This window comes from Raphanus sativus, unplaced genomic scaffold (assembly GCF_000801105.2).
Source record: "Raphanus sativus cultivar WK10039 unplaced genomic scaffold, ASM80110v3 Scaffold2393, whole genome shotgun sequence".
NCBI lineage: Eukaryota > Viridiplantae > Streptophyta > Magnoliopsida > Brassicales > Brassicaceae > Raphanus > Raphanus sativus.
Window position 1 is genome coordinate 1 of NW_026617701.1, and position 15806 is coordinate 15806.

A 15806-nucleotide genomic window follows, 5' to 3' on the forward strand; every position below is an offset into this window, starting at 1 on the left:
TAGTTTATGATTGTTTTGTATATATTGTGTGAGATTTATTTAATAATTAAAACTCGTTTCACACATAAATTCAAGTTAATATTTGCATTTTATAGTTATGTACATAGATGACTTGTTATCAACTTTGTACCTAAGGGTAGAGAAAATACTATACTTAAAGAGTGTAAGTTGAATCCAACCCTATATAAGAATTAATAATGAAATGAGAATTTGAAAGTTAAATAACACCAATCGAGTCAAATTACAACATTATACACTTTCTTATGTATTAAATTGATGTTTATTAAATAAGTTTTAAATTTTTCTTTTTGATAGGATTTGTTTTTAAAAAGGAAAAAAATCTATTTTATAAATATTCTTTTTATTTATTTACAATTTTAAAAAAATAAAAATACTATTAATACTCTTTTACACTTTTGTTTAGGATTTTAGAAATGGAAAATTACTGTCATATAACATTTTACAACTTTAATACTATTTTAAAACTTTTAATTAAATAAATTTTAGTATCATGTTCATCATCAATTCTCTTTTAAAATTATCTAATAAATTTTTACAATTTTCTTTTGGTTAGGACTTAAAAGAAATATGATGTAAATCTCTTTTGTTTAGGATTTGTTTTTTTTAAATAAAAATATTATCAAATATTCTTTACAGTTTTCAGGGTCTTAGAAAAGGAAATTGTAATTACACAATCTCTTATAATTATATTTTCTAGGATTTAAAAAAATAAATCACTAAATAAATATTTCCAGTTAAAGCAAAAGAAAAATTGTAAAAAATTATTTGATAATATTTTTTAAAAAAGAATTTGATGATGAACATGATACTAAAATTTCTTACTAAAAAATGAATTATAAGAATGGTAGTGATAGAAATTGTTAAAATATTGATTTTAAAACTATTTGATAGCAGTTTAGTTTTTCAGAAATTCTACATAGAAGATGGTGTTAAAGATTCTATAATAGTAATTTATCTTTTCTAAAATCCTAAACAAAAATGTAAAACAGCATCTGATAGTATTTTCTTTATTTTTAAATTCGAAATAAAATATATTTATAAAAATATTTTTTTCCCCATTTAGGTAGATTTTAGTATCATGTTTATCATCAAATTCTTAAAAGAAATATTGAATAAAATTTTAATATTCTCCTTCATCAGAATTCCTTTTAAAAGGAAAAAAATTCTATGTATGTTAGGATTTAAAAAAAAGTAAAAATAATTTTAAAACCCTATTTTATTAGGGATTATGAAAAATAAAATTATTATCACATATCGCTTAAAAGTTTTAATTAACATGATCGTGACACATGACAATATATTATATATTTTAAGATTGTGACATGTGTTTAATTTGTTTATTTTTTAAATCCTGAGCAAAAAAATTCATAATATTTTTTAAAAGAGTATTTGATGATGAACTTGATACTAATATTCTTTAATTAACAAAACCAAATTGTAAAAAACAATAGTGATATGAACTGTAAATAGTAATTATAAAATATTTAGGAGTAACTTGAAATAATTATTTGATATTAATTTAATTTCTTAAACTCTAAACATAAAATTTTATCATAACAGACTATATGATAATATTTTTTATTTAAAAAAAAATCTAAATAAGAAAGATTTATAAAATAGAATATTCCATTTTTTAATCTTAACAAAAATAAAATTTTAGAAACTTATTAAAAGGAAAATAACTCTTATTGCATGAAAACTATTATTCACTTCATTATCAGCCACACAATTTTACTTCCACACAACAATAAAAACATCAAAGACTTCAAAAGAAAAATAATATAAAATTCGATACATAAGTTAGAGCTAACATATTTAAGTTCCAATCTACCGCTCCTAAGATTATAATAAAAAAAAACATAATTAAGAATAACTTCCTTACATTTTGAGAACTGTTTATGTATTCTGAATTCAATTTTTACATTTTTCGTCTAACTAACCAATAAAAAAGTTATTACAAAAAATACATTGAAAAAAACCTATATGTGATATTATATAACAAAAGCCAGAACATGTCTTTTTCTTGTATAATATCCTACACACTAAATAGTTTATATACATAGAAAATTCTACAATATTTGATATTCACACAACAAAATTAGTCGGACAGACTATATAATAGCAACTATCCGCGTGTAATGCAGAAAACGACCTAGTAATGTATAATATTCTAATCAAAAACAATGAAAACATTTGATTTTTAATAATGATATATTTCGAAAAGCTATATTGAAACAAACGGTTCAGTCATGGTGTATAATAGATTAGAGAAAGTAGTCACACATCAATAGATCGTACCATTGAAACCAGCTCTGTACAATATTTCTCAAAAACACATAACATTTTTTCTTATACGGCTGAAAATAATTTTCGAAACCCATAATATACATCTAGTCCCCATATAAAGAAGACAAACGATAAACCAAATCTTTGATGACAGTTTACCCCCACAGCCACTAGACATCCATATCATTTTCCAAGAGGCCAACCCAACCAAAATCCACAAATAGGATTTGGTCTTTCGTAAACAAAATGATTTATTAGGTAGTGCCTTTTTTTGTTCAGTTTTATTATTCAGTATCAAAACTTCCTAATAATGATGGAAATCTAAAGGGGCAAATATCTCAGATAGCACTTTTTAAGTTTTTGTCATAAAATATCACTCAAAAAATAAAAAGACCAAAATAACACATTTTTGTTTTGAAATTTTTATTTTTTTATTTTTTTTATTTTTAAAAAATTAAACACATTCTTAAAAATCCACCATTTAACTCTAAATCCTAAGTCGTAGATTAATTAACCCCAAAATTATAAATGTATATTTATTTTTTAATAAAACTTCTTTTGATCATTTTTTCTTTTGTCATGTTATTTTTGTGATAAGAACTTGGTAAATAGTGCTATCTTGATTTTTTTCTCAATTTAAAATGTAAATAATCTCTTTTTTTTTTGTTGACATCATGTAAATAATCTCTTTAAACATCTCTTTCCCCGATTTTCAATATTTATGTGCAATCTCCGTCACTGGATCCGTGGCCCAACGGTATCGAGTCTGACTCCAGATCAGAAGGTTGCCTGTTCGATTAACGTCGTGTTCAAAACCCCGGATCAAATATGATTAAAATTTTATTTAATTTTTAACTCATCTCAACCGTCCATAGCTTATGACTTCGAAGAACCCTTAACGGCTCAGATTATCCAAATCTCCTAATTCTCCCAAAACCCTTTCTTCTCCGTTTCGCCGTCTCCTTCTTCTTCTCCTTCCCCATTTCTTCTCCAACATCAAAAAACCCTAGAATCAATGGCGTTACTCTCTCGAATCCGCTCATCTGCCTCTCTCCTCCGTCACCTCAACCCCTCCCCTCAAATCCGCTCCCTCTCCTCCTCCTCCTCCGCCTCCTCGATCCTCTCCCCCGACTCCAAAACCCCACTCACCAGCAAACAAAAGAGCAAAACCGCTCTCTCCCTCCTCAAAACCGAGAAAGATCCCAACCGCATCCTCGAGATCTGCCGCGCCGCTTCCCTCACTCCCGACTGCCACATCGACCGCCTCGCTTTCTCCGCCGCCGTCCAAAACCTAACGGAGAACAAACACTTCTCCGCCGTGACGGATCTCCTCGACGGATCCCTCGAGAGCCGCCCCGATCTCAGAACGGAGCGGTTCGCCGCCCACGCGATCGTCCTCTACGCTCAGGCCGACATGCTCGACCACTCTCTACGCGTCTTCGCCGATCTCGAGAGGCTCGAGATCCAGCGCACGGTGAGATCTCTCAACGCTCTCCTCTTCGCTTGCTTGGTGGCTAGAGATTACAAGGAAGCGAAACGCGTTTACATTGAGTTCCCTAAGATGTACAAGATCGAGCCTGATCTCGAGACGTACGACCGTATGATCAAAGTCTTCTGCGAGTCCGGCTCCGCGAGCTCGTCTTACTCCATCGTCGCGGAGATGGAGAGGAAAAGGATCAAGCCGACGAGCGCCACGTTCGGTTTGATGATTGCTGGATTTTACCGAGAGGATAAGAAGGAGGATGTGGGGAAAGTGTTGGCGATGATGAAAGAGCGCGGCGTTAGCGTGGGGGTATCGACTCATAACATTCGGATCCAGAGTTTGTGTAAGAGGAAGAGATCTGGGGAAGCAAAGGCTTTGCTTGATGGGATGTTGTCTTCGGGGATGAAGCCGAATGCTGTTACCTATGGTCATTTGATCCATGGGTTTTGTAGTGAAGGTGAGTTTGATGAGGCGAAGAAGTTGTTTAAGAGTATGGTGAACAGAGGGTGTAAGCCTGATAGTGAGTGTTACTTCACTTTGGTGTATTACTTGTGTAAAAGTGGAGACTTTGAGGCGGCTTTGAGTGTTTGTAAGGAGAGTATGGAGAAGAATTGGGTTCCGAGTTTTGGTATCATGAAGTCGCTTGTTAATGGACTAGCCAAGGATTCCAAAGTCGAAGAAGCTAAAGAGCTTATTGCTCAAGTTAAAGACAAGTTCACTAGAAACGTCGAGTTGTGGAATGAGGTTGAAGCGGCTTTGCCTCAGTGAATCAAAAGATAAGATAAGGCCTTGATATTTACATCCTTTCTCTTGTCAACGTTAAATAAGAGATATTGTTATCTTTTGAGCATTGATCTTGGCAGCTATAGACAACTCTGTTTTATGCTGGGTCATTATTGTTTTTTTCCAGACAGAATCATGAAATTGGTCATAGGTTTCTCTATTAGTTTTGGTTTCTGGATAAGTGATTTTAGCATTTATCTTATCTGTATGATTGGTCAAAGCATTCAAACGGTTTTAGCCTGTCACCACTCAACCGAATGCCACATATGTGTTTATATATTATATACTAGTATGAGGACCAGATATGTATAATAGATGTTTCTTCTAACATGCGTACCACGAACTATGTTTTCTGAGTAAGGAATTGATCTGAGGTTCGTTAGAAAGCAGACGCGTTGCCTTCTTCCAAATAAATTAACAGAGAGGACAACCCTAAAAATAAATCATTTTAATCCAAATTTGAGAGAATCCAAACATGGGAACATTCATATATAACAAGAGACATCAAGACTTTGTGATCCTCCCTCAAATTCTCTTGTCATGCAACATCATTTTCCTGGGAAAGGTCTGATCTTTCTTTCAGATTCATTTCACCCAGACAGGGTTTGGATCTGAAAGGATCGTTTGAAGAAACAAGATCATCTTTCCTTGGGGATTTCATTGAAAGGGTTTGTTTGTTTTGTCTGAGAATCAAGAACACAAAAGAAAAGAACAAGATATAAAAAAAAGAAAGATGATGAAGCTATGTCCTTGTTTTAGCAATCCACAACAACTCGGAGCTAACTCGCCTAGAGATTCATTTGATGAAGGTCTAACAGGTTATAGAGGCCATAGCAATAAGCTGTTTGCTCTCTTCACCTTTCGCTCACGTGGAAAAGGTAACTTAGTCTTCATACAAATCAATCTTCTCAAATTTTCGATCATCATTTTGGTTTATGAAAATGTTTTATGGAATAAATGTAGGAAGCTCTAGGCAAAAGTACATAACGGACGAGATAAAGAAATATGGTAACGTGAAAACAAGCGGCAAAATCTTCAAGTTCAAGGAACTAATAGCTGCAACAGACAATTTCAGCATGGAATGTATGATTGGTGAAGGCGGCTTTGGAAGAGTCTACAAAGGCTTTCTCACCAGCCTCAATCAGGTCCCTTTTCAATCATCTTATATACGTGTTGCATACGGAAGTGGTGAACAAGTTGCTAATATAATTTGCGTTTGATTAGGTGGTGGCTGTAAAAAGGCTTGACCGGAATGGGTTGCAAGGAACAAGAGAGTTCTTTGCAGAAGTGATGGTATTGAGTCTTGCTCAACATCAAAACCTTGTCAATCTCATTGGCTATTGTGTTGAAGACGACCAACGAGTCCTCGTTTATGAATTCATGCCTAATGGATCTTTGGAAGATCATTTATTTGGTAAAAAATTGTGACCCTTTTTCATGTTACATCACTGATGGTTGATAAGCTTATACATTGTAGTCTAAATTTTTTTTTTTTTTGGGTTATATTAGACTTACCGGAAGGGGCACCAAGTCTAGACTGGTTCACGAGAATGAAGATAGTGCACGGTGCAGCTAAAGGGCTCGAGTACTTGCATGACTACGCAGATCCTCCTGTGATCTACCGCGATTTCAAAGCTTCAAACATATTGCTACAATCTGATTTCAACTCGAAGCTATCGGATTTCGGGCTAGCTAGGCTTGGACCAACTGAAGGCAAAGATCATGTGTCCACTAGAGTCATGGGAACATATGGATACTGTGCTCCTGAATACGCGATGACCGGTCAACTCACTGCTAAATCTGATGTCTATAGTTTTGGCGTTGTCCTCCTTGAGGTTATATCAGGAAGACGAACTATTGATGGGGATAGACCAACCGAAGAACAAAACTTGATCTCTTGGGTACTAACTACATTGAGAGTCTTGTAAACACTTTTTGTTGTTTCTTGAGAAGCAAGAAACGTATTGAAGTTTGTTTTTGTTCGGTTTCTTTTGCAGGCTGAGCCGTTGTTGAAAGATCGGAGAATGTTTACACGGATTGTAGACCCGAATCTGAAAGGAAATTACCCATTAAAAGGATTGCATCAAGCTCTAGCGATTGCAACAATGTGTTTGCAAGAAGAAGCTGAGACTAGGCCATTCATGGGAGATGTGGTCACAGCACTTGAGTTCTTGGCTAAGCCTATAGAGGTTGGGGATGGTACTACTAATATTGACACTCCTGCTCCTGTTCCTGCTCCTGTTTCTGTTTCTGCTATTCAGACATCATCATCTGATTCCTAACGAGACCTAATTAAACCCTTCTAATCATTTATTTTTCTTTTGGTCTTATTTTAACGTCAATCCCAAGCAAATAATTAGGGGTAGAGTTTGATGCCAATTGGATGCAAACAATACTTTGTAACGTGGTGTAAAATATGGCATCGAGGGAGATCGCATCATTTGGTTTAAATTATTAAATCTCATACTAACTTTTTTGTCTAGTCCAACCGAATCCTGATTCCTTATACACGCTTTTTATTCCAAGATATCAATTCCTATCGTTTATCAAAATATATTGATGGACAAAAAGCAAAACATACACACGCCAATATAAGCTATCGTAATGAATCAACCAACAAATTATTTAAAATAATGAACCATAACACCAATATGTTTAACATTTTGAATATCATAAATTCACACCAAATCCTAATCTTTTTTTTTATATAATTATTTTAGATTAAAAATATTGGAGATAACCATTTTAATGACACATTAGATTTTGATCTGCTCTTTGAAAATGCGAGATAATATTTCAGCGAAGATTTAATATAATTATATTTTTTCTTTATTTAAAGTAGGCTCTGAGATAAAATTTGTAACCTGAATTCCGAATCGAAACTAAACAAAAAAAAATGATTTGTACTGTCTGAAATGTGAGAAATACCGGAATAGGGTTTGTAGGGTGGTATAAAACATATTGGAACGTCAAATGTTATTAATCGAACACGAACAAACGGATAACTCGAGAAAACAAAAAATATCTAAAAAATGATCCGAAGGTCCAAATTAATCGAAAATATAAATATTTGAAAATATTGTACTTCAAATATTCAATTGTATATTTATTTTGGATTGATATCTAAAATAAGTATTTAAATTTTAGATTTATTTTTGGATGTATCTGAATCGAATTAATATAAGCCGAATCCAATGATATATGGTTAATTTATGAGTTTTAGGATGTGATACAAATTAGAAAAAAAATCAATATGTTATATCTGAATCAGATCCATACTTACAAATTTATCAAAGACCTAGGATGTGATATAAATTAGAACCAAAATTTAAATTATCCAACCCTTATCCAACCAGGCACATGAACGCCCAAAAGTAATTTAGAAAGTGATTTATGCTTTATTAAATTATTTTTATGTTTGATAAATGTTTTACATGTTTGATGGACTGAACTGTAAAACTATATTTATAAAATATCAATTTAAAATAAAAATAATAATATCATACTAACGAACTAATATCTTTAACATAAATTTTAAAGAAAAAAATATTAACAAGCCTAATAAAAAACTCATATGTTAACAGTTGACTTAACATAAAAATTTAAATTGAATATGGAATGACCCAAACAACTTTGTTTAAAAAAACTTAAAATACAAAATTAACCAAATTACTTCATTTATGTATATATAATAGTTTGTATACAATTACATTACATATCTATAAATTTACAGATTGGATCCGATATCCAACTTTTTAAAAATAATATTTGTTGTTTATTTCTTATTTTACGGATGTCACATTTTTCCATTTGATTTGATTTGAAGAATTATGAATATCCATATTTGGATTAAATTAAATTTTACAGATAATATGCACTGACATAATTAGAATGGTGATAAACGAGGAAACATTACTATTTTTGTTACCTCAATATATCTACTAACAGAATCCACTACTGCTTCACCTAGAGTGGTGAAATAGTTTTTTCGCTGTACTGGTATTCCGTTTCCTTCTGAAACTATACCATTCTTCTAGATTATTAGATCAATCATTGGGCGACTTTTATCAAGTGGCAAAATAGCCGTCAAAAAAAAAAAAAATCAAGTGGCAAATAGAGAATGTTGTGGCTGGCTAGTTTATTTTTTTTGTCTTTAAACATTTATTTATCCACCAGAGATTTTGATAGCTTCCTTTCTCTTTATTATTTGTCAGTTTTTTCCCCGGCCAAAATTTTACTGTAATTTGAAAACTTAATTATGATGATATCGTAGATGAAAAACATTAGTTGGCGAGAAAGAAACATGAGCTATGAAAATTTGAAATATGAAGATGTTAAAAAGATGTTGAACTGAAGTATTCGATTTCATTAGAGGAAAATCTAGAAAAAAGTCAGCTCAATTAGTACCAGAAGATGGTAAGAAGCTTCTTGTTGTATAAAAGCTAAAACAACGCAGACATTTATATCTAACAATATTTTGTTTTCATATGCTCCCTGATATAGTTTTTGTACCAAGAAGATGAAAGTTTCGGTGTCCTTTGGAGAGTTGTATAATCCACGTGGAATAACCCAAATCTAAGCTTGTAGCCATATAACCACTCAAAATTATCTAATAGAGACCACGCGAAATAGCCCTTCACATTTGCTCCATCTCTACACAAAATTCGGAAAAAGTTATTTTACTGATAGAGTATGCATTATATATCTACGTAAATATCAGTTTGATATATAGATCAAGAAAATCAAAGGTTAACAAAATGCATTGAGATCCCATGCCTACAATCCATATAAATAGTCACTTTACCTCATTCCTGACTGCAAAGCATCCAAGTATCCACTCATGTATTTTATCCTCTTTGTGTCATTTAAAAGTTCTTTTAGTGTTGTCTCGGGTTTTTGCAGGTCTCCAAAACCTACAAGTATTGATGCGAAATGGGTCAATTTACTTTCCAAAAGTATGAACTTGACCTGAAAGTTGGTTAAGTCTTGAGGTCTTATACCGTTTTCGGTTATGAACATCGGTATGTTGTGATACCTAATCTTTAGGTAGTTCAATATTTTCCGGAACCCTTCAGGATGAATATGCTGCCAGTTTACATCGGTCTATCACAAAAACAAACAATTTGAAGGAAATTTCGAAGTACTAAATTATAAAAAAAGTGATTCAAAAATGTGCTTACAAGTTCTCCTATGGAAACATTGCCTCGTCGGTCTAACTTAAGTGCAAATCCTTGAGCTTTAGAAGCTCCATCTCCAGCATTACAAGTTGATAACAAGCAATCTTGAACGAAGTAACTTGTATAGTGATTAATGCCAATAAAATCTAATCTTGACTGTTTTAAGTTCTCCACTTCCCTTCTCGAAAATTGTGGCAAGGCAGACCCAAGTACATTTACCATTTCTTTTGGATATTTTCCGTATATAATTGGATCTAAAATCCTGATATATATATTGTAGCATGTAATATATGTAAGAATATATAGTATTTGAATTAAATATAAATTTATGTGAATTTTAGATCATAATAGAACATACCAATTAGAGTAAAATGATTGAGCTCTCTCTGAAGCTTCTCTATCTGCAATGGAATCGCTAATAGGTTCAAACCATGATGTTTGCACCACAATGCCAATAATTCCCCTTTGTTCTCCCTAAATCATGTCACACTTAGTTAGTATCGGTATTTGTACAAAATAACTATTAAGATTATATACATATCATATCAATTGGTATATTAATTACCTGATATTTACTTCTATAAATGTGAACCGCCTTTGCATGTGCGAGGATCGCGTTATGTGCAGCTATGAATGGTTCAGTTTCCGAGTTCCCCTGACTACAGTTTCCATACGGTAAGGAGCAGCGGGACGGCGGAAAGGTGCCTTTTAGATGGGTGAGGATTATTTGTTGGTTTGGTTCATTTAATGTGGTCCAGTGTTTAACTCGGTCACCAAAATGTTTAAAACATATATCAGCCAAGTACCCAAAATCATTCCTACAAACAGAAACGTGCAAGTAGGTAATATTAATATTTGGAAAAAGAAAATTAGTTTGTTAGAGATTTTATCAAACCACTTACTGCATCTCAGGGCTTAACCAACTTTGAAACTGGTTCTCGAGCTCTTGAGGATAGTCCAAATGGTTCAATGTCACGAATGGTTTAATACCTGGATACATTTAATCATCGCAAATCAGATTTTAAAATTTTGTTAGTTTAAACATCTAACAATTATACTTATTGATAATTAACTCCGAACATCATACCTCTACTAATAAGTGCATCGATTAATCTGTTGTAATACTGTATTCCCGAATAATTGATGCCTCCAAATCTTCCTCCTGTATCCCAAATAATAAACATTTATTCCTTACATTTCATATTAAGTGTCATTGTATAGTAAATTTTTCGTTACAAAATAAATATCGTTTTAGAATTTCAATGCAAATTTTGTTAATTTTATTTCTCGAATCTATTTTTCTATTTGGTGAAACATTGTTATGTGTATAGGTAATGATGGCTTTATTTTGAAAATATATAAAATTAAATAGTTTTTAATTTTTGTGCACAAATCTAAAATGATATTTAAAATGAAACGAGGGAGTATTAACTAAATTCGTTATTTCGGTAGTTGTTGATCAATACTCCATCCGTTCAAAAATATGCATATTTTAGAGAAAAAATTTGTTTCAAAAAGATATATTTTTATATTTTCAATGCAATTTTTGTCAACTAATAATGAAAAAATTGTGAAGTTCAAAAACATTAATTGCATTTTCTAAAGTCTTATTGGTTAAAAATATAGAAAATATAAAATTACAGAAAACTATACATTTATTACTAAGTTTTAATATGTTTTATTAAAAAGTGTGAAAATTTTAAAACATGTACTCCCTCCGTTTCATAAAGATCCTATTCTAGAAAAAAAAAATTGTTTCAAAAAGATATATTTTACCTTTTCAATGTATTATTTAATAAAAAATTGCAAATTTCAAACAAAAAATAATGGTGTTTATTGGATTTCTATTGGTTAAAAATTAAAGAAAATTGCTATTCACAAAAACAATAAATTTACAATCAAATTTTAATGTATTTTTTAAATATATGTGAAAAGTCTAAAATATATATCTTTTTGAAATAGAAAGAGTATTATTTTGAAACGGAAGGAGCAGTACATAATTATGTACCGACTGAGTAATACTAGGCATTTAAATTGTTTTACTAAACTAAATCTGCAATTAACTGACTTGTATCAGTTAATCATGATTTATAAAAATAATTTCTTACGTGGTAAAACCCTAGACCAAGAAACTGAAAATCTGTAACTGTTGACCCCAAGGGAAGTCATTAATTGGATGTCTTCCTGTCATAGTAAACAATTTAATAGGAAACACGTTTTCAAGTAGCAAAAAAAAAAAAAAAAATCAAAACTATTGTTAAGAGATTGCTTTGACCATAAACCGATGATATTGATCCACAGCCATGTCTCCATTGTTCTCATCACGTATTTTCCCTGGAATATATTGAAATTGTCAAGTATTAATATATTATATACTAACTAACATTGATATAAATACATATATGGTAGATCAGAAACATATATGTAATGTAACAAGTATAACACATACACATGTAAGTTAAACCTAAACCATAATTATATAATTTAAGAATTGAAAAAATGTTGTTGAGTTAATCTAAACCAGAATAAATTAATTTGGATTTAGATTATTTCTAAAAGAAGATTAATTTGGATTAGCTATATTTACATGTTGATGATTTTCTCATACCTTAACAATTTAAACCGGAACTAAACCGAATCAAAGTCAGGATTTAATGCATACCAGGGTTTTCATGAGTAAATATATCCCAATTGTTTAATCCTTTCCCTTCGGTTAAGAAAGCACCTTCATACTATTCACATCAAATAATAACCAAAAAGTCATAAATGTTCCTTTGGCCCTTTGTCCGGCCGGCAATAAAATCAATAAGAAGAAACACACATATTGATCACAAAAGATCCACAAGAGAAAAGAAAGTACCTGGTAAGCAGAAGAAGCTGTGCCAAAAAGGAAATCAGAAGGAAACGGAGATGAATCTTGTAATATATTGTGTGAAGAATTTTGATGGAGATATGAACTATTCACATTAAAGATTAAACTTTGTAATAAGATGCTAAATACGAAAATGGGTAAACTTTGCATTTTGACTGATTTTCTCGTGTTTGTGTTTTGTCTTCTCGGTTATGGTGGTCTTCTTATATATATTAGTTGAAACTAAAACTATCCATTCTGAATTCTGTATTAATTTATAGGATAGTCTTATTTTTTTAATATCAGGAATGATTTCGATTATAATGAAATAACTCTTTACATCGAAGAGAAATAATCAAAGAATGACATCAACAATGGAGAACTTGGAATTGATCAACTATTCAATTAAATATATTCTTTGAATGAGTTTTGTGTATTGAATTATATTTCAATATAAATATAAGTAATCTAGGAAATTTTAGTTGAAAACTATCCAAATGGAAACCAAGTAGATTTCATTTTACTTATAAGCTTATTTCTACATAATGTAAAAAAAAAAGTAAAGACCCCAAGTTTATTCATTTTTACTCGTGTAAAACTAACCGAATTACATGCTGAAATAATCATATGTTACCTTCCACGCGTAATACATATTTTTCAAATTAAAATGCTTTCAAGAGTAATTTTCAGTTTGGAGAATCAATCACATTATTCATTTTTTCTCTCTCTCAAAATATGAAGGAACCCATGACAGAATTTGTTGATTAATTAAAATAACCGGCATGAGAAACCAAAAACAACCCATTAACTAGGCAATATAGAGCAATGCTATGCTATAAATTTTTAGATGGAAATTTTATTTAATTTTCAATACATATATTGATAATCTGTATCATCAAAATATATATATATATATATATATATATATATATATTTGATAAACTACAAACAACGATAGATGTTTTTAGTTTTTTATGGAATCCAATAAATTTACATTTGGACCCGGATTCCAATTTGAAGTAGTACCCAAAGCACGAGAAGGAAAAGACGGTACGAAGCGAGCTCAGCCTGGGTCTCGGCCTGGATTTAAAGGCTGATAATTAGGAGATTGCAATAAGCCTGTGTATGTTGACAAGACCAAGTCCAGTAAATATGCACTATGACTGATAATATTCACGTAAACAATAGGCACTTTGAGATTGTCAGGATCACGATGAAGAAACTGAGGAGGAGATATAGGATGAGCATGAACAATAGCGAGTATAAAAAGCAGGGAGAGGGCAAGAGATAGAGGACATTGGGATACACACAATCGACATATCTCCCCCAAAAACACTAAGACCTTGTTGATCTTTTCTTTAGTTTTGATCTTGTTCTCCCTATAAAAAGTATAGTACTACTATATTCATCAATATATATATAATCAATTTTGTCAACTCGAACCAGTTTACATCATTGTTGTTGTAAGAAAACTATGTCCTAGTTTTCCTTCCCTAATTGTAACATACAAACACTCATTATTAAATTAATTATAATGCGGTGCATTTGAGGTTGAATTAGTAGTAGATCAGAAGATCATCATAACTTGGTGAATATAAAAAACAGCTTTAATGAATGGAAAACGACTGGCTGATCTTTTACGGAACTCCAAAAACCAGATGTTCAATTATTTTGATCATTTCAATATTCGAAACAAATCAAATAAATTAAAACTTCAATTTTTGAAATATGGGGGAGCTGAAATTTCTTATTATAGCATATTTTCCATATAATATTATGTTTAATGTACAATCCAAAACATTAATAATCAAAAGATTTCAATTAAATCTTTCCTAATTTTGACATCTTTATTTTTATCTGCAAGATTTCCTTTACTACCATGGTGTTCAATGAACTTCTTGTACCAATAAGCTGATTTCTTTGGCGTTCTTTGAGAGCTGTGTAGTCCACGTGGAATAGTCCAAATCGAAGTTTGTATCCATACAACCACTCAAAATTATCTAATAGCGACCATGCGAGATAACCTTTCACATTTGCTCCATCGCTACAAAAGAGTTGGAATTAGGCTTAGAAAGAATTAGTAATTGGGTAATATTTTGCATTTGAATATCTATGTAATTAGTTTCCCTGAGATAGTATGTTGAGATAATTCCTTAAACCAATTGACCGGTTTATATCTCGCTTGACTAATTTAACCTAGCACACTTCTTGTTGTTGTTTGAGGTTGTTAAAGACACAAGAGATTTTTTGACCCAGTTCCCTTTCGGTACATCTGGGGAAGGACGGCACTCTCAACGATTCACTAGTATCAAGTGTTTACAAGAGCTTTCTTTACACAACAACCTTTGTGTCTCTCTATTCACCTAGAGACAACACAACAATGAGCTAAAGACTTAAGCTCACTGAACCTGTGTGTATAAGAGATGAAAAATCCACTCTCCTTGGAGAAGAAACAGCCTGAGACTCTTGACCGAATCTCCCTTGCCTTCTCCTTGTAGATACTCCTTCAATCTCTTCTCTTTGCTCTTGCTTCTTGCCTCTCTCCTTTGCTAATCTCTCCTTTAGACAAATGAGTGTTAGAGTGGCAAGAAATTAGGTTTAGGGACTATATAGGTGTCTCCCTAAACCTAATACACTAATGGGCTTTCGACCATAATAAGGCCCAGCTAATCATGACCAAATTGCTCACAATCAGCTTTCAAGTCTTGTGCCCAATTCTCAAGTCTTGTGCTTTATTCTCAAGTCTTGTGCTTTATTCTCAAGTCTTGTGTAGATCATAATTCAACAATCTCCACCTTGAGCTTTTGGTCACTTGTACTTGTGAAATCTGTAACTGAATACCATCTCTATGTCGATTTACCTCAACGTAAGATGAACCTGAGACTTCCGTCATAGTCTCAAACTAGTGAATCATTCCTGCAACCCTTCCAGCTCCACCACCAGAAATAAGCAGTCCTGTCACCTTTACCGGCAACCCACAGACTAACAGATCAATCCTTGAACTCAACATGTACCGCAATCAGTAATAATGGAACACGCCGCCTAACACACTGCTAGGAAGACTTTCGACACAACCTCTTGTTCAACTTATTGAAAACTGTCCTTGACTTCCTTTTCAGAATGACCATCTGAACCCTCTTGTCGATTTCCCAGATTTGACCATCTGAACTTCTTGCTTCTGCGAGGTGATAACCGACAAACCATC

At 32.0% G+C, this 15806-nt stretch overlaps 3 protein-coding genes across 3 annotated transcripts; 2 read left to right on the forward strand and 1 right to left on the reverse strand.

Annotated features, from left to right (window-relative positions):
• Positions 1-3238: 3238 nt before the first annotated feature.
• On the forward strand, positions 3239-4818 carry LOC108813745 (pentatricopeptide repeat-containing protein At1g61870, mitochondrial). Its single transcript, XM_018586393.2, has one exon. It carries the CDS (start codon positions 3323-3325, stop codon positions 4556-4558), a length of 1236 nt encoding a protein of 411 aa, XP_018441895.2. The 5' UTR covers positions 3239-3322; the 3' UTR covers positions 4559-4818.
• Positions 4819-4956: 138 nt separating this feature from the next.
• On the forward strand, positions 4957-7043 carry LOC108813746 (probable serine/threonine-protein kinase PBL23). Its single transcript, XM_018586394.2, has 5 exons — positions 4957-5451; positions 5537-5718; positions 5798-5987; positions 6083-6474; positions 6571-7043. The coding sequence occupies exons 1-5, from the start codon at positions 5307-5309 to the stop codon at positions 6853-6855; spliced, it is 1194 nt and encodes a 397-aa protein (XP_018441896.1). The 5' UTR covers positions 4957-5306; the 3' UTR covers positions 6856-7043.
• A 1894-nt stretch (positions 7044-8937) lies between these two features.
• Positions 8938-12783, reverse strand: LOC130505578 (beta-glucosidase 45-like). The gene is made up of 12 exons (XM_057000178.1): positions 12611-12783; positions 12413-12482; positions 12026-12084; positions 11859-11934; positions 10838-10912; positions 10653-10740; positions 10316-10568; positions 10109-10224; positions 9754-10012; positions 9574-9676; positions 9378-9486; positions 8938-9226 (listed from the first exon to the last, which is right to left on the reverse strand). Exons 1-12 carry the CDS (start codon positions 12770-12772, stop codon positions 9040-9042), a joined length of 1557 nt encoding a protein of 518 aa, XP_056856158.1. The 5' UTR covers positions 12773-12783; the 3' UTR covers positions 8938-9039.
• Between the last annotated feature and the right edge of the window lie 3023 nt (positions 12784-15806).

Excerpts from the sequence above, each read along its gene's own strand:
- LOC108813745 (XM_018586393.2), top strand. The coding sequence starts at position 3,323 with ATGGCGTTACTCTCTCGAATCCGCTCATCTGCCTCTCTCCTCCGTCAC.
- LOC108813746 (XM_018586394.2), top strand. The coding sequence starts at position 5,307 with ATGATGAAGCTATGTCCTTGTTTTAGCAATCCACAACAACTCGGAGCT. Across the intron at positions 5,452-5,536 it reads CTTTCGCTCACGTGGAAAAG|GAAGCTCTAGGCAAAAGTAC; the intron begins GTAACTTAGTCT and ends GAATAAATGTAG. Across the intron at positions 5,988-6,082 it reads TTTGGAAGATCATTTATTTG|ACTTACCGGAAGGGGCACCA; the intron begins GTAAAAAATTGT and ends GGGTTATATTAG.
- LOC130505578 (XM_057000178.1), bottom strand. The coding sequence starts at position 12,772 with ATGCAAAGTTTACCCATTTTCGTATTTAGCATCTTATTACAAAGTTTA. Across the intron at positions 10,569-10,652 it reads TGGTTAAGCCCTGAGATGCA|GAATGATTTTGGGTACTTGG; the intron begins GTAAGTGGTTTG and ends TTCTGTTTGTAG. Across the intron at positions 9,227-9,377 it reads GCTTTGCAGTCAGGAATGAG|AGATGGAGCAAATGTGAAGG; the intron begins GTAAAGTGACTA and ends AATTTTGTGTAG.